This window comes from Pogona vitticeps, chromosome 3, assembly GCF_051106095.1.
Source record: "Pogona vitticeps strain Pit_001003342236 chromosome 3, PviZW2.1, whole genome shotgun sequence".
Taxonomy (NCBI): Eukaryota; Metazoa; Chordata; class Lepidosauria; order Squamata; family Agamidae; genus Pogona; species Pogona vitticeps.
The window spans coordinates 124,043,022-124,068,758 of NC_135785.1; the positions used below are offsets into that span (position 1 = coordinate 124,043,022).

Genomic DNA, 25,737 nt, shown 5'->3' on the forward strand with positions numbered 1-25,737 from the left:
TTTGTCTGGCCTGAGCCTCATACTTTTCTCTTTCCGAAATTTCTTCAACTGATAAATTGTTATTTTTATTATTTAGGAATGTTAATTTTAATTGTGCCATTCTAATTCTGTGTTCCAGTTCCATCTCTTTCATCCTCATGGCCATTCCCCTTTCCTTGGCATCTGCCTCTGCCTGCCTGATTTCAGCTCTTTCTCTTCCTCTTATTTTAAGCTGTTCAATTTGTTCCTCCTTCTCTAGTTCTTTCATTCTGAATTCATGTTCTAGAGATAACTTAAAGTTTCTTAGGTCTCCCTGTGGTTCTCTCACTTCCTCCATTTCAAATTGCCTCATCCTCAGTTCATGCTGTTGGGCTATGAGCAATTTTCTGAGTTCTGGGTTCTGTTCTCCCGTGCTGTCACCTTGCACTGAGCCAAATTCATCCTCAGAACCTTGGTCAACCTGGGGGTCTTTCACTTCACCCATTTCTGCCATTTGGCTTCGAGTCAAGGGCATAATCCCCCCCCCCAGAACAGGCTGCTTTCAAAAGTCAAGCCTCAAAATAAAGCGACCACTTTTTTTTTTCTTTTGCCTCAGAACCAGCTTTCTCTATAGATTGCTGCTGTCCTTCAGCACTAACTTGCAACAGTTGCGAGCCAGAGTCTACCCCCCTCTGCTGGGCCTCTCAGCAGGCAGGCTAAATCACTTCTACTTTACAATTTTGCCTCAGCTTTTTCCCGCCAAAACAGAATGCCTCAGAGCTCCCTAATCTAGCCCCCAATCTGAGGTTACACGTTCTTCTACTAGTGCACCTCCCCGTGAGGCACACCTAGAAGATTACCTACGCGCTCTCAGATTGTCCCTGACTAGACCCCCCTTGCTCTGGGCACACTTGCCAAGGCTTTGCTGGACCACTGGACAACTGGACCAGTCGTATCCCACACGCTGGACACCAATCAATGTGGTAAACCCAGACCTACTGGGATCTGCCACACGTTAACTAAGCTGCCACCAACCATTCCCTATAAGAAGTCACACAGACCAGGGATGGATTTTCAACAAATAAAAGAATAAGGTTTATTTAAAACAACACACAGGGAAAATAAAATGATCAGTTGAATAAGATATAGTAACGTGGCTTAGTCTCAATCATACATACACACAGTTTGGTTCACACAGAACACTTAACTTGAAGCACAGACCCTGAACCTATCAGTTCTGGCTAACCATACAGACACCTGAACCTATCAGGTTGGTACTGACTGACACACAGTAGTACCCTGTCTGACACACAGACTCCCACACCAGCTTCTTCTTCCCAGCTGCTGCTTCTTCTTTTCTAAACTCTCCACACACGCTCCACATATATATACAGTACAGCCCCTCCTCCTGATGTCCCGCCTTCCACTCCCCATAGGATGGAACTTTCCCTCCAAACCCATGACAGACAGGTAACATCAGTGCTGTATGTAACACCTCCCCTCTTTATAAGTTGTTTTGTAGGGGGAAAGCTAAGGTGCTTTTCACCAAAAAACAACCTGGATAAAACACACAAAAACAGTTATACATACAATATCATACTTACTTATACTTACACTCTAAGTTAAACATTTACCATTTACAATACATCAATTTACCTTTATTCATACAAACCCAGTTCAAAAAAACAGGTACATTTAACCTTTGGTCACCAACATATATACATAGTCCATGTTTCTTTCGCTGTCTTCAATCTTCAGGTCTTCTTGACAAGGCGTCAGCAACACAGTTCACTGACCCTTTGACCACCTTCACTTCAAAGTCATAGTCTTGTAGGTTTAAAGCCCACCTCATAAGTTTACTATTGTGGGTTTTCATTGTCTTTAACCATTGCAATGGTGAATGGTCAGTGCACAGAATAAAATGTCTTCCCCAGATGTAAGGCTTGGCCTTCTGGATCGCGTAGACTATGGCCAGACACTCCTTCTCCACGGTTGCCAAATGTCTCTCACCTTTCTGGAGTTTCCTACTCAGGTAGGACACTGGATGCTGGTCACCATTCTCATCCTCCTGGCAAAGAACTGCTCCTACCCCGCTGTTAGACGCATCAGTGTAGATGATGAACTCCCGGCCGAAGTCTGGAGCACGCAGCACTGGATAGTTGATGAGCGCCTGCTTCAACCTCTGGAACGCCTCCTCACAGTCGCTGGTCCACGGGATGCGGTCATCAGCCTTCTTCCTCGTCAGATCGGTCAGCGGAGCCGCAATCTCGCTAAACCTCGGGATGAACTTTCTGTAGTAGCCCACCAACCCAAGAAATGATTTGATTTTTTTTCTTGGTGTTGGGTCTGGGCCAATCACGAACGGCTTCTATTTTGGCCTCTAGGGGTTTTATCACTCCTCCCCCTACCATGTGACCCAAGTATTTTATTTCTGGGCTACCCAGGTGCAGTTTGTTCTCTTTGCAGGGCCTAGGCCAAAGCACCTCCTCCCCTGGGCCAAAGTGCCTCTCCCTGCCTTCCTGGTCATCCCAAGCTTTCTTTCTGACCTTTTGAGCTTGCAGGGTCTCTGCTGCCAGCTCTAGGTTTCTCTTTAGGTCATTCATCAAGGTGTCTATGTATGTCACAACGTCTTGTGGGTCATCCTGGGTGATCTGCTCCCAATTTTGTTTGATCAAATCAAGGGGCCCTTTCACCCTTCTCCCAAATAAAAGTTCAAACGGACTGAACCCGGTACTGGCTTGTGGCACTGATCGATAAGCAAACAAAAGGGATTGCAGCTTCTGGTCCCAATTGTTTGGATTCTCTGCCAAGTAAGCCCTAATCATGCACATTAGAGTCCCATTGAACTTCTCAGTTAACCCATTACTTTCAGGGTGATAGGCAGTGGTTTCCTTGTGCTTAATTCCACAGATTTGCCATAAGCGTTTCATGAGCTTCGATGTGAACGATGCGCCCAAATCTGTGATTATTTCTGAGGCAAATCCCATCCTGGACATATACCCCACCAAGGCATCTGCCACTGTGTTAGTTTCAATGTTAGACAAGGGAATGGCTTCAGGGTACCTCGTGGCATGGTCCACAATGGTGAGAATGAACCTGTTCCCCCTCTTTGTGGCCTTGGGCAAAGGTCCCACAATATCCACCCCTATGCATTTGAACGGAGTGTCAATCACAGGCAAAGGACACAACTTTGCTTTGTTCCTGTCGCGGCTATTCCCCTGCCTTTGACACACATCACATTGTTTACAGAACTCCCTGATCTGCCTCCCTATGTCAGGCCAGTAAAAATTCTGTGTGATTCTCTGCTGTGTTTTGTTCACCCCTAAGTGCGCAGCAAACATGTCAGAGTGCCCCCTTTGTAAGATCATGGGGCGATACTTTTCAGGTACCACTAGCTGACTTCGGATCCCATCTCCCCCTTTTGAGATATTCCTCAGGGTCTCTCTATACAAAATCCCCTTTTTCTCTAGAAATCTCACTGGGGTTTCAGGTGTTAGCTGGGCGTCAGTCACCTGTTTAAAACACTTGTGGAGAGTGGCGTCTGCCTTTTGCTCTTGGCCAAATCGGCTGTCTGTGGTTAAGGTTTCCACCACAGCTTCTGAACTCCCCTCTGCTTCCGTCTCTGGCTCATCATTACCCCCCTGAACTGTCCCCGTGGTGGCTTGTGAACGTGTAATCACTAGCACCCGTTTCACATGTTCAGCCAGGTCATTTCCCACGAGCACGGCTGCTGGCAGAGTCAATGAAATCGCTAGCCGCCAAACTCCCCTCCAGCCTTGAAAGTTCACAGGTACCTCCGCTACTGGGAGTGAGATCACCTGCCCCTCAATCCCTGCCACCTTCATGCTCTCATTTGGGATTATATATTCCCTAGGAATAATATCTGGATGGCACAGGGTCACCTGGGAACAAGTGTCCCTCAGCCCCCGATACTGATGGTCAAGTATTCCTACGTCCACCCCTGCGGTTTCAAACAACTGAGAATCTGTTCTCACGAGCAAGCAGCGCTTTACCTCCACAAGAGGACCATTTTCCTCAGCCTGATCAGCAGATGTAACTGTTCCAGATTGAGTAGCCATGGCAACAGGCTCCCTCAGTGACAAGGAGCTTTGCTCTTTCTGGACACAGAACACAGCTTTTGGCTTGGTTCCACTCGAATCCTGAGGCACAATTCCTTTTAGCTGCTTTAATTTCTCACACTCTGAGATTAGATGGCCCTTTCCCTGACAGAAATAACATTTTCTGCTATATTTTGAGTCTTTCTCATCTTGTTTTGGTTTTCCCTCCAAAATCTGAGGTCTTGGTTTCATGTCTGAGGGCTTCCCTTCACCATGGGCCCCTCCCCCTTGCTGCAATTTCTTCCCTTTTATTCTCAAATCCAGCTCCTTTCGCTTAGCCTCAAACTCAGCCCTGATCTGTAAAATTTCTTCCTCAGCCCTAGCTTTTATCTCTTTTACTTTTTCTTCAGTCTTATCTCTGATTTCTTTTAATTTAATGTCTTTTTGCTGATTACATTTTTCAAGATCTTGCTCACTTTGTCTGGCCTGAGCCTCATACTTTTCTCTTTCCGAAATTTCTTCAACTGATAAATTGTTATTTTTATTATTTAGGAATGTTAATTTTAATTGTGCCATTCTAATTCTGTGTTCCAGTTCCATCTCTTTCATCCTCATGGCCATTCCCCTTTCCTTGGCATCTGCCTCTGCCTGCCTGATTTCAGCTCTTTCTCTTCCTCTTATTTTAAGCTGTTCAATTTGTTCCTCCTTCTCTAGTTCTTTCATTCTGAATTCATGTTCTAGAGATAACTTAAAGTTTCTTAGGTCTCCCTGTGGTTCTCTCACTTCCTCCATTTCAAATTGCCTCATCCTCAGTTCATGCTGTTGGGCTATGAGCAATTTTCTGAGTTCTGGGTTCTGTTCTCCCGTGCTGTCACCTTGCACTGAGCCAAATTCATCCTCAGAACCTTGGTCAACCTGGGGGTCTTTCACTTCACCCATTTCTGCCATTTGGCTTCGAGTCAAGGGCATAATCCCCCCCCCCAGAACAGGCTGCTTTCAAAAGTCAAGCCTCAAAATAAAGCGACCACTTTTTTTTTTCTTTTGCCTCAGAACCAGCTTTCTCTATAGATTGCTGCTGTCCTTCAGCACTAACTTGCAACAGTTGCGAGCCAGAGTCTACCCCCCTCTGCTGGGCCTCTCAGCAGGCAGGCTAAATCACTTCTACTTTACAATTTTGCCTCAGCTTTTTCCCGCCAAAACAGAATGCCTCAGAGCTCCCTAATCTAGCCCCCAATCTGAGGTTACACGTTCTTCTACTAGTGCACCTCCCCGTGAGGCACACCTAGAAGATTACCTACGCGCTCTCAGATTGTCCCTGACTAGACCCCCCTTGCTCTGGGCACACTTGCCAAGGCTTTGCTGGACCACTGGACAACTGGACCAGTCGTATCCCACACGCTGGACACCAATCAATGTGGTAAACCCAGACCTACTGGGATCTGCCACACGTTAACTAAGCTGCCACCAACCATTCCCTATAAGAAGTCACACAGACCAGGGATGGATTTTCAACAAATAAAAGAATAAGGTTTATTTAAAACAACACACAGGGAAAATAAAATGATCAGTTGAATAAGATATAGTAACGTGGCTTAGTCTCAATCATACATACACACAGTTTGGTTCACACAGAACACTTAACTTGAAGCACAGACCCTGAACCTATCAGTTCTGGCTAACCATACAGACACCTGAACCTATCAGGTTGGTACTGACTGACACACAGTAGTACCCTGTCTGACACACAGACTCCCACACCAGCTTCTTCTTCCCAGCTGCTGCTTCTTCTTTTCTAAACTCTCCACACACGCTCCACATATATATACAGTACAGCCCCTCCTCCTGATGTCCCGCCTTCCACTCCCCATAGGATGGAACTTTCCCTCCAAACCCATGACAGACAGGTAACATCAGTGCTGTATGTAACACCTCCCCTCTTTATAAGTTGTTTTGTAGGGGGAAAGCTAAGGTGCTTTTCACCAAAAAACAACCTGGATAAAACACACAAAAACAGTTATACATACAATATCATACTTACTTATACTTACACTCTAAGTTAAACATTTACCATTTACAATACATCAATTTACCTTTATTCATACAAACCCAGTTCAAAAAAACAGGTACATTTAACCTTTGGTCACCAACATATATACATAGTCCATGTTTCTTTCGCTGTCTTCAATCTTCAGGTCTTCTTGACAAGGCGTCAGCAACACAGTTCACTGACCCTTTGACCACCTTCACTTCAAAGTCATAGTCTTGTAGGTTTAAAGCCCACCTCATAAGTTTACTATTGTGGGTTTTCATTGTCTTTAACCATTGCAATGGTGAACGGTCAGTGCACAGAATAAAATGTCTTCCCCAGATGTAAGGCTTGGCCTTCTGGATCGCGTAGACTATGGCCAGACACTCCTTCTCCACGGTTGCCAAATGTCTCTCACCTTTCTGGAGTTTCCTACTCAGGTAGGACACTGGATGCTGGTCACCATTCTCATCCTCCTGGCAAAGAACTGCTCCTACCCCGCTGTTAGACGCATCAGTGTAGATGATGAACTCCCGGCCGAAGTCTGGAGCACGCAGCACTGGATAGTTGATGAGCGCCTGCTTCAACCTCTGGAACGCCTCCTCACAGTCGCTGGTCCACGGGATGCGGTCATCAGCCTTCTTCCTCGTCAGATCGGTCAGCGGAGCCGCAATCTCGCTAAACCTCGGGATGAACTTTCTGTAGTAGCCCACCAACCCAAGAAATGATTTGATTTTTTTCTTGGTGTTGGGTCTGGGCCAATCACGAACGGCTTCTATTTTGGCCTCTAGGGGTTTTATCACTCCTCCCCCTACCATGTGACCCAAGTATTTTATTTCTGGGCTACCCAGCTGCAGTTTGTTCTCTTTGCAGGGCCTAGGCCAAAGCACCTCCTCCCCTGGGCCAAAGTGCCTCTCCCTGCCTTCCTGGTCATCCCAAGCTTTCTTTCTGACCTTTTGAGCTTGCAGGGTCTCTGCTGCCAGCTCTAGGTTTCTCTTTAGGTCATTCATCAAGGTGTCTATGTATGTCACAACGTCTTGTGGGTCATCCTGGGTGATCTGCTCCCAATTTTGTTTGATCAAATCAAGGGGCCCTTTCACCCTTCTCCCAAATAAAAGTTCAAACGGACTGAACCCGGTACTGGCTTGTGGCACTGATCGATAAGCAAACAAAAGGGATTGCAGCTTCTGGTCCCAATTGTTTGGATTCTCTGCCAAGTAAGCCCTAATCATGCACATTAGAGTCCCATTGAACTTCTCAGTTAACCCATTACTTTCAGGGTGATAGGCAGTGGTTTCCTTGTGCTTAATTCCACAGATTTGCCATAAGCGTTTCATGAGCTTCGATGTGAACGATGCGCCCAAATCTGTGATTATTTCTGAGGCAAATCCCATCCTGGACATATACCCCACCAAGGCATCTGCCACTGTGTTAGTTTCAATGTTAGACAAGGGAATGGCTTCAGGGTACCTCGTGGCATGGTCCACAATGGTGAGAATGAACCTGTTCCCCCTCTTTGTGGCCTTGGGCAAAGGTCCCACAATATCCACCCCTATGCATTTGAACGGAGTGTCAATCACAGGCAAAGGACACAACTTTGCTTTGTTCCTGTCGCGGCTATTCCCCTGCCTTTGACACACATCACATTGTTTACAGAACTCCCTGATCTGCCTCCCTATGTCAGGCCAGTAAAAATTCTGTGTGATTCTCTGCTGTGTTTTGTTCACCCCTAAGTGCGCAGCAAACATGTCAGAGTGCCCCCTTTGTAAGATCATGGGGCGATACTTTTCAGGTACCACTAGCTGACTTCGGATCCCATCTCCCCCTTTTGAGATATTCCTCAGGGTCTCTCTATACAAAATCCCCTTTTTCTCTAGAAATCTCACTGGGGTTTCAGGTGTTAGCTGGGCGTCAGTCACCTGTTTAAAACACTTGTGGAGAGTGGCGTCTGCCTTTTGCTCTTGGCCAAATCGGCTGTCTGTGGTTAAGGTTTCCACCACAGCTTCTGAACTCCCCTCTGCTTCCGTCTCTGGCTCATCATTACCCCCCTGAACTGTCCCCGTGGTGGCTTGTGAACGTGTAATCACTAGCACCCGTTTCACATGTTCAGCCAGGTCATTTCCCACGAGCACGGCTGCTGGCAGAGTCAATGAAATCGCTAGCCGCCAAACTCCCCTCCAGCCTTGAAAGTTCACAGGTACCTCCGCTACTGGGAGTGAGATCACCTGCCCCTCAATCCCTGCCACCTTCATGCTCTCATTTGGGATTATATATTCCCTAGGAATAATATCTGGATGGCACAGGGTCACCTGGGAACAAGTGTCCCTCAGCCCCCGATACTGATGGTCAAGTATTCCTACGTCCACCCCTGCGGTTTCAAACAACTGAGAATCTGTTCTCACGAGCAAGCAGCGCTTTACCTCCACAAGAGGACCATTTTCCTCAGCCTGATCAGCAGATGTAACTGTTCCAGATTGAGTAGCCATGGCAACAGGCTCCCTCAGTGACAAGGAGCTTTGCTCTTTCTGGACACAGAACACAGCTTTTGGCTTGGTTCCACTCGAATCCTGAGGCACAATTCCTTTTAGCTGCTTTAATTTCTCACACTCTGAGATTAGATGGCCCTTTCCCTGACAGAAATAACATTTTCTGCTATATTTTGAGTCTTTCTCATCTTGTTTTGGTTTTCCCTCCAAAATCTGAGGTCTTGGTTTCATGTCTGAGGGCTTCCCTTCACCATGGGCCCCTCCCCCTTGCTGCAATTTCTTCCCTTTTATTCTCAAATCCAGCTCCTTTCGCTTAGCCTCAAACTCAGCCCTGATCTGTAAAATTTCTTCCTCAGCCCTAGCTTTTATCTCTTTTACTTTTTCTTCAGTCTTATCTCTGATTTCTTTTAATTTAATGTCTTTTTGCTGATTACATTTTTCAAGATCTTGCTCACTTTGTCTGGCCTGAGCCTCATACTTTTCTCTTTCCGAAATTTCTTCAACTGATAAATTGTTATTTTTATTATTTAGGAATGTTAATTTTAATTGTGCCATTCTAATTCTGTGTTCCAGTTCCATCTCTTTCATCCTCATGGCCATTCCCCTTTCCTTGGCATCTGCCTCTGCCTGCCTGATTTCAGCTCTTTCTCTTCCTCTTATTTTAAGCTGTTCAATTTGTTCCTCCTTCTCTAGTTCTTTCATTCTGAATTCATGTTCTAGAGATAACTTAAAGTTTCTTAGGTCTCCCTGTGGTTCTCTCACTTCCTCCATTTCAAATTGCCTCATCCTCAGTTCATGCTGTTGGGCTATGAGCAATTTTCTGAGTTCTGGGTTCTGTTCTCCCGTGCTGTCACCTTGCACTGAGCCAAATTCATCCTCAGAACCTTGGTCAACCTGGGGGTCTTTCACTTCACCCATTTCTGCCATTTGGCTTCGAGTCAAGGGCATAATCCCCCCCCCCAGAACAGGCTGCTTTCAAAAGTCAAGCCTCAAAATAAAGCGACCACTTTTTTTTTTTCTTTTGCCTCAGAACCAGCTTTCTCTATAGATTGCTGCTGTCCTTCAGCACTAACTTGCAACAGTTGCGAGCCAGAGTCTACCCCCCTCTGCTGGGCCTCTCAGCAGGCAGGCTAAATCACTTCTACTTTACAATTTTGCCTCAGCTTTTTCCCGCCAAAACAGAATGCCTCAGAGCTCCCTAATCTAGCCCCCAATCTGAGGTTACACGTTCTTCTACTAGTGCACCTCCCCGTGAGGCACACCTAGAAGATTACCTACGCGCTCTCAGATTGTCCCTGACTAGACCCCCCTTGCTCTGGGCACACTTGCCAAGGCTTTGCTGGACCACTGGACAACTGGACCAGTCGTATCCCACACGCTGGACACCAATCAATGTGGTAAACCCAGACCTACTGGGATCTGCCACACGTTAACTAAGCTGCCACCAACCATTCCCTATAAGAAGTCACACAGACCAGGGATGGATTTTCAACAAATAAAAGAATAAGGTTTATTTAAAACAACACACAGGGAAAATAAAATGATCAGTTGAATAAGATATAGTAACGTGGCTTAGTCTCAATCATACATACACACAGTTTGGTTCACACAGAACACTTAACTTGAAGCACAGACCCTGAACCTATCAGTTCTGGCTAACCATACAGACACCTGAACCTATCAGGTTGGTACTGACTGACACACAGTAGTACCCTGTCTGACACACAGACTCCCACACCAGCTTCTTCTTCCCAGCTGCTGCTTCTTCTTTTCTAAACTCTCCACACACGCTCCACATATATATACAGTACAGCCCCTCCTCCTGATGTCCCGCCTTCCACTCCCCATAGGATGGAACTTTCCCTCCAAACCCATGACAGACAGGTAACATCAGTGCTGTATGTAACACCTCCCCTCTTTATAAGTTGTTTTGTAGGGGGAAAGCTAAGGTGCTTTTCACCAAAAAACAACCTGGATAAAACACACAAAAACAGTTATACATACAATATCATACTTACTTATACTTACACTCTAAGTTAAACATTTACCATTTACAATACATCAATTTACCTTTATTCATACAAACCCAGTTCAAAAAAACAGGTACATTTAACCTTTGGTCACCAACATATATACATAGTCCATGTTTCTTTCGCTGTCTTCAATCTTCAGGTCTTCTTGACAAGGCGTCAGCAACACAGTTCACTGACCCTTTGACCACCTTCACTTCAAAGTCATAGTCTTGTAGGTTTAAAGCCCACCTCATAAGTTTACTATTGTGGGTTTTCATTGTCTTTAACCATTGCAATGGTGAATGGTCAGTGCACAGAATAAAATGTCTTCCCCAGATGTAAGGCTTGGCCTTCTGGATCGCGTAGACTATGGCCAGACACTCCTTCTCCACGGTTGCCAAATGTCTCTCACCTTTCTGGAGTTTCCTACTCAGGTAGGACACTGGATGCTGGTCACCATTCTCATCCTCCTGGCAAAGAACTGCTCCTACCCCGCTGTTAGACGCATCAGTGTAGATGATGAACTCCCGGCCGAAGTCTGGAGCACGCAGCACTGGATAGTTGATGAGCGCCTGCTTCAACCTCTGGAACGCCTCCTCACAGTCGCTGGTCCACGGGATGCGGTCATCAGCCTTCTTCCTCGTCAGATCGGTCAGCGGAGCCGCAATCTCGCTAAACCTCGGGATGAACTTTCTGTAGTAGCCCACCAACCCAAGAAATGATTTGATTTTTTTTCTTGGTGTTGGGTCTGGGCCAATCACGAACGGCTTCTATTTTGGCCTCTAGGGGTTTTATCACTCCTCCCCCTACCATGTGACCCAAGTATTTTATTTCTGGGCTACCCAGGTGCAGTTTGTTCTCTTTGCAGGGCCTAGGCCAAAGCACCTCCTCCCCTGGGCCAAAGTGCCTCTCCCTGCCTTCCTGGTCATCCCAAGCTTTCTTTCTGACCTTTTGAGCTTGCAGGGTCTCTGCTGCCAGCTCTAGGTTTCTCTTTAGGTCATTCATCAAGGTGTCTATGTATGTCACAACGTCTTGTGGGTCATCCTGGGTGATCTGCTCCCAATTTTGTTTGATCAAATCAAGGGGCCCTTTCACCCTTCTCCCAAATAAAAGTTCAAACGGACTGAACCCGGTACTGGCTTGTGGCACTGATCGATAAGCAAACAAAAGGGATTGCAGCTTCTGGTCCCAATTGTTTGGATTCTCTGCCAAGTAAGCCCTAATCATGCACATTAGAGTCCCATTGAACTTCTCAGTTAACCCATTACTTTCAGGGTGATAGGCAGTGGTTTCCTTGTGCTTAATTCCACAGATTTGCCATAAGCGTTTCATGAGCTTCGATGTGAACGATGCGCCCAAATCTGTGATTATTTCTGAGGCAAATCCCATCCTGGACATATACCCCACCAAGGCATCTGCCACTGTGTTAGTTTCAATGTTAGACAAGGGAATGGCTTCAGGGTACCTCGTGGCATGGTCCACAATGGTGAGAATGAACCTGTTCCCCCTCTTTGTGGCCTTGGGCAAAGGTCCCACAATATCCACCCCTATGCATTTGAACGGAGTGTCAATCACAGGCAAAGGACACAACTTTGCTTTGTTCCTGTCGCGGCTATTCCCCTGCCTTTGACACACATCACATTGTTTACAGAACTCCCTGATCTGCCTCCCTATGTCAGGCCAGTAAAAATTCTGTGTGATTCTCTGCTGTGTTTTGTTCACCCCTAAGTGCGCAGCAAACATGTCAGAGTGCCCCCTTTGTAAGATCATGGGGCGATACTTTTCAGGTACCACTAGCTGACTTCGGATCCCATCTCCCCCTTTTGAGATATTCCTCAGGGTCTCTCTATACAAAATCCCCTTTTTCTCTAGAAATCTCACTGGGGTTTCAGGTGTTAGCTGGGCGTCAGTCACCTGTTTAAAACACTTGTGGAGAGTGGCGTCTGCCTTTTGCTCTTGGCCAAATCGGCTGTCTGTGGTTAAGGTTTCCACCACAGCTTCTGAACTCCCCTCTGCTTCCGTCTCTGGCTCATCATTACCCCCCTGAACTGTCCCCGTGGTGGCTTGTGAACGTGTAATCACTAGCACCCGTTTCACATGTTCAGCCAGGTCATTTCCCACGAGCACGGCTGCTGGCAGAGTCAATGAAATCGCTAGCCGCCAAACTCCCCTCCAGCCTTGAAAGTTCACAGGTACCTCCGCTACTGGGAGTGAGATCACCTGCCCCTCAATCCCTGCCACCTTCATGCTCTCATTTGGGATTATATATTCCCTAGGAATAATATCTGGATGGCACAGGGTCACCTGGGAACAAGTGTCCCTCAGCCCCCGATACTGATGGTCAAGTATTCCTACGTCCACCCCTGCGGTTTCAAACAACTGAGAATCTGTTCTCACGAGCAAGCAGCGCTTTACCTCCACAAGAGGACCATTTTCCTCAGCCTGATCAGCAGATGTAACTGTTCCAGATTGAGTAGCCATGGCAACAGGCTCCCTCAGTGACAAGGAGCTTTGCTCTTTCTGGACACAGAACACAGCTTTTGGCTTGGTTCCACTCGAATCCTGAGGCACAATTCCTTTTAGCTGCTTTAATTTCTCACACTCTGAGATTAGATGGCCCTTTCCCTGACAGAAATAACATTTTCTGCTATATTTTGAGTCTTTCTCATCTTGTTTTGGTTTTCCCTCCAAAATCTGAGGTCTTGGTTTCATGTCTGAGGGCTTCCCTTCACCATGGGCCCCTCCCCCTTGCTGCAATTTCTTCCCTTTTATTCTCAAATCCAGCTCCTTTCGCTTAGCCTCAAACTCAGCCCTGATCTGTAAAATTTCTTCCTCAGCCCTAGCTTTTATCTCTTTTACTTTTTCTTCAGTCTTATCTCTGATTTCTTTTAATTTAATGTCTTTTTGCTGATTACATTTTTCAAGATCTTGCTCACTTTGTCTGGCCTGAGCCTCATACTTTTCTCTTTCCGAAATTTCTTCAACTGATAAATTGTTATTTTTATTATTTAGGAATGTTAATTTTAATTGTGCCATTCTAATTCTGTGTTCCAGTTCCATCTCTTTCATCCTCATGGCCATTCCCCTTTCCTTGGCATCTGCCTCTGCCTGCCTGATTTCAGCTCTTTCTCTTCCTCTTATTTTAAGCTGTTCAATTTGTTCCTCCTTCTCTAGTTCTTTCATTCTGAATTCATGTTCTAGAGATAACTTAAAGTTTCTTAGGTCTCCCTGTGGTTCTCTCACTTCCTCCATTTCAAATTGCCTCATCCTCAGTTCATGCTGTTGGGCTATGAGCAATTTTCTGAGTTCTGGGTTCTGTTCTCCCGTGCTGTCACCTTGCACTGAGCCAAATTCATCCTCAGAACCTTGGTCAACCTGGGGGTCTTTCACTTCACCCATTTCTGCCATTTGGCTTCGAGTCAAGGGCATAATCCCCCCCCCCAGAACAGGCTGCTTTCAAAAGTCAAGCCTCAAAATAAAGCGACCACTTTTTTTTTTCTTTTGCCTCAGAACCAGCTTTCTCTATAGATTGCTGCTGTCCTTCAGCACTAACTTGCAACAGTTGCGAGCCAGAGTCTACCCCCCTCTGCTGGGCCTCTCAGCAGGCAGGCTAAATCACTTCTACTTTACAATTTTGCCTCAGCTTTTTCCCGCCAAAACAGAATGCCTCAGAGCTCCCTAATCTAGCCCCCAATCTGAGGTTACACGTTCTTCTACTAGTGCACCTCCCCGTGAGGCACACCTAGAAGATTACCTACGCGCTCTCAGATTGTCCCTGACTAGACCCCCCTTGCTCTGGGCACACTTGCCAAGGCTTTGCTGGACCACTGGACAACTGGACCAGTCGTATCCCACACGCTGGACACCAATCAATGTGGTAAACCCAGACCTACTGGGATCTGCCACACGTTAACTAAGCTGCCACCAACCATTCCCTATAAGAAGTCACACAGACCAGGGATGGATTTTCAACAAATAAAAGAATAAGGTTTATTTAAAACAACACACAGGGAAAATAAAATGATCAGTTGAATAAGATATAGTAACGTGGCTTAGTCTCAATCATACATACACACAGTTTGGTTCACACAGAACACTTAACTTGAAGCACAGACCCTGAACCTATCAGTTCTGGCTAACCATACAGACACCTGAACCTATCAGGTTGGTACTGACTGACACACAGTAGTACCCTGTCTGACACACAGACTCCCACACCAGCTTCTTCTTCCCAGCTGCTGCTTCTTCTTTTCTAAACTCTCCACACACGCTCCACATATATATACAGTACAGCCCCTCCTCCTGATGTCCCGCCTTCCACTCCCCATAGGATGGAACTTTCCCTCCAAACCCATGACAGACAGGTAACATCAGTGCTGTATGTAACACCTCCCCTCTTTATAAGTTGTTTTGTAGGGGGAAAGCTAAGGTGCTTTTCACCAAAAAACAACCTGGATAAAACACACAAAAACAGTTATACATACAATATCATACTTACTTATACTTACACTCTAAGTTAAACATTTACCATTTACAATACATCAATTTACCTTTATTCATACAAACCCAGTTCAAAAAAACAGGTACATTTAACCTTTGGTCACCAACATATATACATAGTCCATGTTTCTTTCGCTGTCTTCAATCTTCAGGTCTTCTTGACAAGGCGTCAGCAACACAGTTCACTGACCCTTTGACCACCTTCACTTCAAAGTCATAGTCTTGTAGGTTTAAAGCCCACCTCATAAGTTTACTATTGTGGGTTTTCATTGTCTTTAACCATTGCAATGGTGAACGGTCAGTGCACAGAATAAAATGTCTTCCCCAGATGTAAGGCTTGGCCTTCTGGATCGCGTAGACTATGGCCAGACACTCCTTCTCCACGGTTGCCAAATGTCTCTCACCTTTCTGGAGTTTCCTACTCAGGTAGGACACTGGATGCTGGTCACCATTCTCATCCTCCTGGCAAAGAACTGCTCCTACCCCGCTGTTAGACGCATCAGTGTAGATGATGAACTCCCGGCCGAAGTCTGGAGCACGCAGCACTGGATAGTTGATGAGCGCCTGCTTCAACCTCTGGAACGCCTCCTCACAGTCGCTGGTCCACGGGATGCGGTCATCAGCCTTCTTCCTCGTCAGATCGGTCAGCGGAGCCGCAATCTCGCTAAACCTCGGGATGAACTTTCTGTAGTAGCCCACCAACCCAAGAAATGATTTGATTTTTTTCTTGGTGTTGGGTCTGGGCCAATCACGAACGGCTTCTATTTTGGCCTCTAGGGGTTTTATCACTCCTCCCCCTACCATGTGACCCAAGTATTTTATTTCTGGGCTACCCAGCTGCAGTTTGTTCTCTTTGCAGGGCCTAGGCCAAAGCACCTCCTCCCCTGGGCCAAAGTGCCTCTCCCTGCCTTCCTGGTCATCCCAAGCTTTCTTTCTGACCTTTTGAGCTTGCAGGGTCTCTGCTGCCAGCTCTAGGTTTCTCTTTAGGTCATTCATCAAGGTGTCTATGTATGTCACAACGTCTTGTGGGTCATCCTGGGTGATCTGCTCCCAATTTTGTTTGATCAAATCAAGGGGCCCTTTCACCCTTCTCCCAAATAAAAGTTCAAACGGACTGAACCCGGTACTGGCTTGTGGCACTGATCGATAAGCAAACAAAAGGGATTGCAGCTTCTGGTCCCAATTGTTTGGATTCTCTGCCAAGTAAGCCCTAATCATGCACATTAGAGTCCCATTGAACTTCTCAGTTAACCCATTACTTTCAGGGTGATAGGCAGTGGTTTCCTTGTGCTTAATTCCACAGATTTGCCATAAGCGTTTCATGAGCTTCGATGTGAACGATGCGCCCAAATCTGTGATTATTTCTGAGGCAAATCCCATCCTGGACATATACCCCACCAAGGCATCTGCCACTGTGTTAGTTTCAATGTTAGACAAGGGAATGGCTTCAGGGTACCTCGTGGCATGGTCCACAATGGTGAGAATGAACCTGTTCCCCCTCTTTGTGGCCTTGGGCAAAGGTCCCACAATATCCACCCCTATGCATTTGAACGGAGTGTCAATCACAGGCAAAGGACACAACTTTGCTTTGTTCCTGTCGCGGCTATTCCCCTGCCTTTGACACACATCACATTGTTTACAGAACTCCCTGATCTGCCTCCCTATGTCAGGCCAGTAAAAATTCTGTGTGATTCTCTGCTGTGTTTTGTTCACCCCTAAGTGCGCAGCAAACATGTCAGAGTGCCCCCTTTGTAAGATCATGGGGCGATACTTTTCAGGTACCACTAGCTGACTTCGGATCCCATCTCCCCCTTTTGAGATATTCCTCAGGGTCTCTCTATACAAAATCCCCTTTTTCTCTAGAAATCTCACTGGGGTTTCAGGTGTTAGCTGGGCGTCAGTCACCTGTTTAAAACACTTGTGGAGAGTGGCGTCTGCCTTTTGCTCTTGGCCAAATCGGCTGTCTGTGGTTAAGGTTTCCACCACAGCTTCTGAACTCCCCTCTGCTTCCGTCTCTGGCTCATCATTACCCCCCTGAACTGTCCCCGTGGTGGCTTGTGAACGTGTAATCACTAGCACCCGTTTCACATGTTCAGCCAGGTCATTTCCCACGAGCACGGCTGCTGGCAGAGTCAATGAAATCGCTAGCCGCCAAACTCCCCTCCAGCCTTGAAAGTTCACAGGTACCTCCGCTACTGGGAGTGAGATCACCTGCCCCTCAATCCCTGCCACCTTCATGCTCTCATTTGGGATTATATATTCCCTAGGAATAATATCTGGATGGCACAGGGTCACCTGGGAACAAGTGTCCCTCAGCCCCCGATACTGATGGTCAAGTATTCCTACGTCCACCCCTGCGGTTTCAAACAACTGAGAATCTGTTCTCACGAGCAAGCAGCGCTTTACCTCCACAAGAGGACCATTTTCCTCAGCCTGATCAGCAGATGTAACTGTTCCAGATTGAGTAGCCATGGCAACAGGCTCCCTCAGTGACAAGGAGCTTTGCTCTTTCTGGACACAGAACACAGCTTTTGGCTTGGTTCCACTCGAATCCTGAGGCACAATTCCTTTTAGCTGCTTTAATTTCTCACACTCTGAGATTAGATGGCCCTTTCCCTGACAGAAATAACATTTTCTGCTATATTTTGAGTCTTTCTCATCTTGTTTTGGTTTTCCCTCCAAAATCTGAGGTCTTGGTTTCATGTCTGAGGGCTTCCCTTCACCATGGGCCCCTCCCCCTTGCTGCAATTTCTTCCCTTTTATTCTCAAATCCAGCTCCTTTAGCTTAGCCTCAAACTCAGCCCTGATCTGTAAAATTTCTTCCTCAGCCCTAGCTTTTATCTCTTTTACTTTTTCTTCAGTCTTATCTCTGATTTCTTTTAATTTAATGTCTTTTTGCTGATTACATTTTTCAAGATCTTGCTCACTTTGTCTGGCCTGAGCCTCATACTTTTCTCTTTCCGAAATTTCTTCAACTGATAAATTGTTATTTTTATTATTTAGGAATGTTAATTTTAATTGTGCCATTCTAATTCTGTGTTCCAGTTCCATCTCTTTCATCCTCATGGCCATTCCCCTTTCCTTGGCATCTGCCTCTGCCTGCCTGATTTCAGCTCTTTCTCTTCCTCTTATTTTAAGCTGTTCAATTTGTTCCTCCTTCTCTAGTTCTTTCATTCTGAATTCATGTTCTAGAGATAACTTAAAGTTTCTTAGGTCTCCCTGTGGTTCTCTCACTTCCTCCATTTCAAATTGCCTCATCCTCAGTTCATGCTGTTGGGCTATGAGCAATTTTCTGAGTTCTGGGTTCTGTTCTCCCGTGCTGTCACCTTGCACTGAGCCAAATTCATCCTCAGAACCTTGGTCAACCTGGGGGTCTTTCACTTCACCCATTTCTGCCATTTGGCTTCGAGTCAAGGGCATAATCCCCCCCCCCCAGAACAGGCTGCTTTCAAAAGTCAAGCCTCAAAATAAAGCGACCACTTTTTTTTTTCTTTTGCCTCAGAACCAGCTTTCTCTATAGATTGCTGCTGTCCTTCAGCACTAACTTGCAACAGTTGCGAGCCAGAGTCTACCCCCCTCTGCTGGGCCTCTCAGCAGGCAGGCTAAATCACTTCTACTTTACAATTTTGCCTCAGCTTTTTCCCGCCAAAACAGAATGCCTCAGAGCTCCCTAATCTAGCCCCCAATCTGAGGTTACACGTTCTTCTACTAGTGCACCTCCCCGTGAGGCACACCTAGAAGATTACCTACGCGCTCTCAGATTGTCCCTGACTAGACCCCCCTTGCTCTGGGCACACTTGCCAAGGCTTTGCTGGACCACTGGACAACTGGACCAGTCGTATCCCACACGCTGGACACCAATCAATGTGGTAAACCCAGACCTACTGGGATCTGCCACACGTTAACTAAGCTGCCACCAACCATTCCCTATAAGAAGTCACACAGACCAGGGATGGATTTTCAACAAATAAAAGAATAAGGTTTATTTAAAACAACACACAGGGAAAATAAAATGATCAGTTGAATAAGATATAGTAACGTGGCTTAGTCTCAATCATACATACACACAGTTTGGTTCACACAGAACACTTAACTTGAAGCACAGACCCTGAACCTATCAGTTCTGGCTAACCATACAGACACCTGAACCTATCAGGTTGGTACTGACTGACACACAGTAGTACCCTGTCTGACACACAGACTCCCACACCAGCTTCTTCTTCCCAGCTGCTGCTTCTTCTTTTCTAAACTCTCCACACACGCTCCACATATATATACAGTACAGCCCCTCCTCCTGATGTCCCGCCTTCCACTCCCCATAGGATGGAACTTTCCCTCCAAACCCATGACAGACAGGTAACATCAGTGCTGTATGTAACAATCATCACCACTTATTGAATTTGACATTGCCAATTCTGTGGGTAACTCCTGTGCACCTTTACAGTAAAGCCTCCCATGTCACTAGGAGGCAATGGGGTGGGCACATCACGAGCACATTGCTGCTCGACATGCCTTAAACCAGCATCCAAACAACTGACAGGTTGAGGACCTGCAGTTTGTTGGTATACGGCTTTCAGTCAGAAAACTGATGTTATTCTTGATAACCTGCCCAAGCTCCCGAAGGCAGCATGGTCATTTGCGGTGTAACAACCTCAAGTACCTGGTGATGCTCCTACCAGCTTAGGGCATACCAGGAACGTCAAAGGCCTCAACCCCAAAGTTACCAGCCACTACCCTCTAGATATGTGGGCAGGCAGCGCCCTGACCAGCAGATCTGCAGGCAGGACCACAACATCAAGCAGTCTCTTTACTGCACCTGACTTCTCTGTTGTTGACCAGTCGGGCCATTGGGCCCCTCGTCTTTCCGATTGGTGTTCCTTCATGTTTAATACTTGGGTGCTCCCTATCATAGTACTGACTATGCTATTGGATTCAATATACCCCACTGTCATATGCCATGTTCCTTTCAAGCCTGGTTTCTCTCTTTTTCAGATATCTTGCAACCACCCATCCACGTTGCTCCAGGTGACTCCAGAACTCGCTGCACAACTGGACTGGTGGGGATCCCCCCCAACCTATGCATAGGGAGACCCTTTGGTCACTTGACCTGGTTGATTCAGTCAGTGGTGGATGCCAGCCCGCCGGGTGGGCAGGTTTCTCTGCGCCACCACATTGCTCTTGGCCACTGGTAGCCGGCCTTCATATCATTGTGCTGGAGCTTCTGGCAAACACCAAGGCCTTTTGGGCCTCTGAGCCCCTACTCCGAGGTCGGGTGGTCCAGGTCACATCAGGCAATACCACTGCAGTTTATTATATAAACAAGCAGGCCAGCACTCATTTGTTACGCCTTCTCTTTCGCACCATTGACCTTTCAGAATGGTGTTATGCTCACCACATTTATCCAGTGGCTGTACATTTCGCAGGCAGGAACAATTCTATAGTAGACCATCTCAGCAGACTACAGTCCTGTCCTCATGAGCGGGCTCTCTATGATGCCATCTTTCGCTGCCTCTGTCATTGATGGGGAACTCCAGACATAGACATTTTTGCATCTCGGATGAACAAGATGTGTGCCATGTGCTGCTCCCGAACGGGCATCAGCCATAACTCTCTAGGGGATGCTTCCTGAAGGTCATGGGGCCTCCTTTACAGGTTTCCACCCTTCCCCCTTCTTCAAAGAGTCCAACATGAGTATGCAAACGTCATGCTTGGTTGCCTCGCTAGCCATGGTTCTTGATCCTGCTCCCGTGAGCTGCAGAATACATCAGGCTGCAGCTGGTCCCTCACCTACTATCTCAGGACAAGGGTCGGATGTTTCATCCAGGCCTCGTGTCCCTCTACCTGTCGGCTTGGAGTCTTCCCTGACATAACAGATATTTATTTATGCTCAATCATGCTCACAAACCTTTTACCACCTTGACCTACTCCTTTAATGGGTAGGCATTCTGTCACTTTGCATCAAGATGACATTTGCCTACTAGGCCAATGTCTCTGGACACATTCCTTCAGTTTCTCCTTCATCTGTTTTGCCTGTGACTGGTCCATTCTACCTGCAAGCTATTTCTCTGAGGCCTGGAGAATATGCGCCTTGCCTATAGACCACTAACACTTCAGTGGTCTCTCCAATTACTTCTTCGGCAGCTTATGAGGCCTCCCTTCATGTCCTTGGCATCAGCATTGCTCTGCTTGCTAGCCCTAAAGACTGCCTTTCTCCTGGCGATATCCTTAGCTTGCAGGGCTGGAGGACTGGCTACACTAAGAGCAGATCCTCTTTTCTGCAAAGTAACCTTACGGGCAGACCTTACCTTCTACTCTATTTTCTGCCTTCCATTTAAACCAGACAGCTGTCCTTCCTGCCTTCTATGCCACACCATCTTCTCCGTGTGAGATAGCACTGCACACTCTAGATGGGAAGTGTGCTTGGTCATATGATGTGCATCGCACAACCACTTTTCGTGCCTCACAGTGTCTCCTTGTCATCTTTGTTAGCTCCTCCTTTGGAGCACCGGCTTCCTCTCAAGACCATCTCTAGATGGATAGCCCAGGCCACCCATCTTGCCTATAACTTGGCAAAGACTCCTCTTCCAAAATCACTGAGAGCTCACTCTACTAGAGCTCAATGTGCCACTCCGTCTACCTTCATCTAGCACTACCACCTCAATGTCCAGCCCAAGGCTCAGGCTGCAGTAGGTTGAGCTGTCCTGGCTTCTGCACTTTTGTGATGACCCTCCTCCTGGTTAGCTAGCTTGCCAGTCACCCATTAGTGTGTATTCACAGAGAACCACAAAGCAGAGAAGAGGTTACTTACCTATAACTCTGGTTCTTTGAGTGGTCCTCTGTGAATTCACATGTCCTGCCCTCCTCCCGTCTGTCACATGTGCCACGGCATGTTGGGCAGTGGCGGTCGGTTCTTTGGAACTGAGGGCTAGGTGCCAGGGCCTAGTTATATAGCCAGGTGTAGGGGAGGTCCCGGCACCAAGTACTTAAAGCTGTGGAAGTTTCCGAGGCTGCTCTGCTCGAGCGCAGATTAACCCATTAGTGTGAATTCACAGGGGGCCACTGAAGAACCAGAGTTAAAGATAAGTAAACTCTTTTCCTTGCATCCTCAGCCACTACGCTGTGCTGAGTCCCACAATCCTGTTCAGTTCAGGATTAAATAATTCTCATTGAATGTACAAATGTATTCACTGAAAAACTAGTATCAAACCACACACACATATATGACTAACAAAACAAGAAATAAAGTATAATGTCAACATGTGTGCTGAGTTGTATAACTCTGTACACAACAGATTTTCTACGATGATTTCTTAACTAGGGGCAATTCACTTCCCAAAATTACACTGTTAGTGTTATTCTGGCCAATATATTATACACATACATAAACACAAAACTAGAGCCAATGTGTACAAAATAATTTATTACAGTATTACATTGGTTGGCATTATGTTACAGTGAGTTTTCATTCAACTGATCCCAAACATATGACAAAGACTGTCTTAGGAACCAGTTGTCTTGATAAACCTTCCCTTCTTGAATTTTGCATAGGGCCTAAGTAGTATTACTTAAATATTTACATTAACCATAAAATGCAAACCAAATGGTTTAATTATTTTCCAGAAAATGTATTTTTGTACAAGCCACAGTGTATTTTAAGTTTTAACAGCAGTTTATATAAAGTCATCATGAATAGCTATTTACTTCCTGAAGTAAGACATTTAAGACAATAGAATTAAAACCTGATATGTCATATGCGTGATGCATTCAGGTATACACCAAAATAAAAAAGTTTAGCTGTGATTTGTAGTCAGACTAATTGTGCTCACTTTAATTTTTAAAAAAGCAAATCATAAATGCTAATTGTTTTATAGCCTCTACAGCAACAACATTTCAGGAATTATTGAATTAGAGTTTACCTCTTTAGTTTTAATAAGCTCTGCACTGTAAACAGAACTCATTATCTGGACAGGATGATACTGTCTCTTTCTATGTTTTTGAGATGTTATAGTATTTCAAAATTGCTACTTAATAAAGAAACAAATATATAATGGACATTCATTGGTTTTAAAGTGTTAATTAAGCTATTCAAACAATCATGGGGGAAAGATCCTTTTAAAAATAATTAAAAACACAAACAAGCTCTCCAAATTAATCAGCACTGTTGCCATATCTGAATTGGCAGAACATTGCTATTATCTATGGTGAGGATTTGTGCTTTGAAAGAAACATTTTAAAAAATGGAAACAATGGACAAGACATGCAACTTTATATAAATCCTAGTTTGCCAACTTTTCTTGGTTTGTTTTGTAAGAAATAAGTGTATTTACTTGTATATGTAACAACATCTATGTGAATGGTCAATTTTAGTGCGCGTGATTTAAGATGAAAAGATTCATAACTGTACAAGTATAAACATGACCAGTATTACTGAGAGATAAATCTTTACATAAATATTGTCAGCTCTTGTTGAGAGAAAATGATCACAGTACATTTTCATTCAATTGCCTGTTACACACTTCCACTGTTTCAACGTATCCTCAGAAGGAACTCTGCATCCAGTCTGAAAGGGAAATAGCTTTTTCCTACTTTAAATTTCATTGGACAGTACATCATGATTAACAGTTGTATGATTGACTGATAAAAAACAACCATCATCTTCGTTTGTAGGAGACATAAAGGCAGAAGCTAAAGGGAACATTTTGTGGCAGGCTATTCGATACTCCTCACTCTGGGTGTGACATGTTCCAAAGCTGCCATCAAGTAAGGACTCCAAAACTCTTGTTAAAGTCTGAAGATAAAAAGAAAATAACTTTAGTAAGGATTCTTTTATGAAATCTACTCCAATAATAAAAGCATCAATTCTTTCCAGTCTTTACTTGAGTGAAGACAGCTTGAACATCTCTCTTTTTTTTTTTTTTTACAAGAATAGGACATTACTATTTGGACTAATTTCTAACATTCCTTGACATATTCCTTACTAAGCACCTCAGCCAGAATCCTATTCATTTATGCAACTGCATAGGAGCAACTGTGTAAGTAATGCAAGCAATTTCCCCTGCTTGCACACTGGGTCTTCCTATGCTACACAATCATGTCACTACTCACATGAGAAAGCAATGTGACCAGAAGCTCAGGAAACAAGAAATCCACTTGTGTTACATGATTCTTCTTCAACAGGATTCTGGCCCTCATGTTTAAAAGGCAACCCAATCATTGGATGAAATTTTTTTTCCAATAGCTATGGGGATGCAACTTGACATTACATCTGTGGCAATTACAATTGCACTAAGGTGGAAGTGCTACCCACAAAGCACTTTCACCAGTGCACGGCACAATTGGTCAAAAAGGCAACTGTATAACCAACTGCACAATCCTTGTTGCGAGGGTGGAATGCCTGACATATTTGCTGATGGTGTAACATTGTCACACCTTGATGAACAGGATTCCAGTCATTAGTGCATACTGCTAAACGTCTAGACATAGAAAATTTTGTAATAATAAATACCTTTACATGTTTGTCTTTTATAGTTTCATCTAGTCTAGTAGCAATAGCAATAGCTTTCTCTTGCCTTGAGTTGTCCAGGAAATACATCATCTTGGCACCTGAAAGAGAAAAAAACAAGAATATTTAAACTGAGGGATATTGTATACAGGAAGCCATTCAAAGGGAAAAGTAGATTTGCTTCTTTTTCACTAACACTGAAACATGTCTGTGCACACTTTAATAATAGGAAATAAGCATTAACAGGGCAACAAGGACAGTCAAATTAGCTGTAGATCTGATGGCAATTTTTCGAATATATATTTTAATTGCATTTTAATTATTTTGCCCTTTTATTTTGCCTTTTTATTGTATTTTAAATGCTGTAAGCCGCCCAGAGACCTTTGGGTAGTGTGGGTGGCATATAAATTAAATAAATAAATAAATAAAATAAATAAATATGTTATTTTAAACCAAACCAAACCAAAAGCATTTTATCATATCTACTGTGCATTAATGAAGGTAAACCAATTTGCCAGATTTCCCTACACCCAAATTAAGATGTTGACCAGACTCAAGAAATGGTCACAGTAGGAAAAGGGAAATTTCCATTGCCAGCCATTACTCAATGAATATAAAAAAGTCTAAACTAAAGATTAAACCAGAGAGTTATGGCAGTGTAGGAGACAGAGTGAAGACGTAGGAGCCAGGAGACCTGGATTAAGATCCCCACTTGCCATGGAAACTCACTGGGAGATGGCAATGGTAAATCCACTCCTTAAATATGTCACATATTTTGGAAGCTGGATGCAGCGTCGCAGCACATCATACACAAAGGTGAATTATGATAAAAAAAATAAAGGCTGAATATGTATTTTTCTTTGCATTTAAAGAGCCGCAAACATTAAGTTCAATCCCCTGTAGATACTGATTAGTGACCAAGCTTATCTAGCTTGATCCAAATTACTGATTTTTACAATAAGCAAAGCTGGAATGTATGTAGAAAGGTTTGTGATTGGATTCAAGTATATATGGATTCCTGTATGTGCTACCACACAAAAGCTACTGAAGAAGAGATATTAACACAGAAGTAAAGTTGTAGAGAAAGGTAATTGCTAGAAATCAACTTAAAACTCTAGTTGGTTCAGCTGAAGTTCATTGGTAAAAATCCTGTTCTTTAGTGTAGTAAACTGTACTACAGAAGGCCCACTGAATC

At 45.0% G+C, this 25,737-nt stretch overlaps 1 protein-coding gene across 3 annotated transcripts in view; it reads right to left on the reverse strand.

Moving 5' to 3' along the window:
• Positions 1-22,440: 22,440 nt before the first annotated feature.
• Positions 22,441-25,737, reverse strand: part of NAA16 (N-alpha-acetyltransferase 16, NatA auxiliary subunit) — a 107,880-nt gene continuing 104,583 nt past the window's right edge. For all 3 annotated transcript variants that reach the window (XR_013543689.1, XR_013543690.1, XM_020804244.3), the window contains 2 exons: positions 24,546-24,643; positions 22,441-23,828 (listed from right to left, as the gene is read on the reverse strand). Coding sequence is in view for 1 of the 3 variants with exons in the window: in XM_020804244.3 (XP_020659903.3) it covers positions 23,628-23,828; positions 24,546-24,643 (299 nt within the window). In the remaining 2 variants the exon portion in view is untranslated. The remainder of the gene's footprint in view (positions 23,829-24,545; positions 24,644-25,737) is intronic.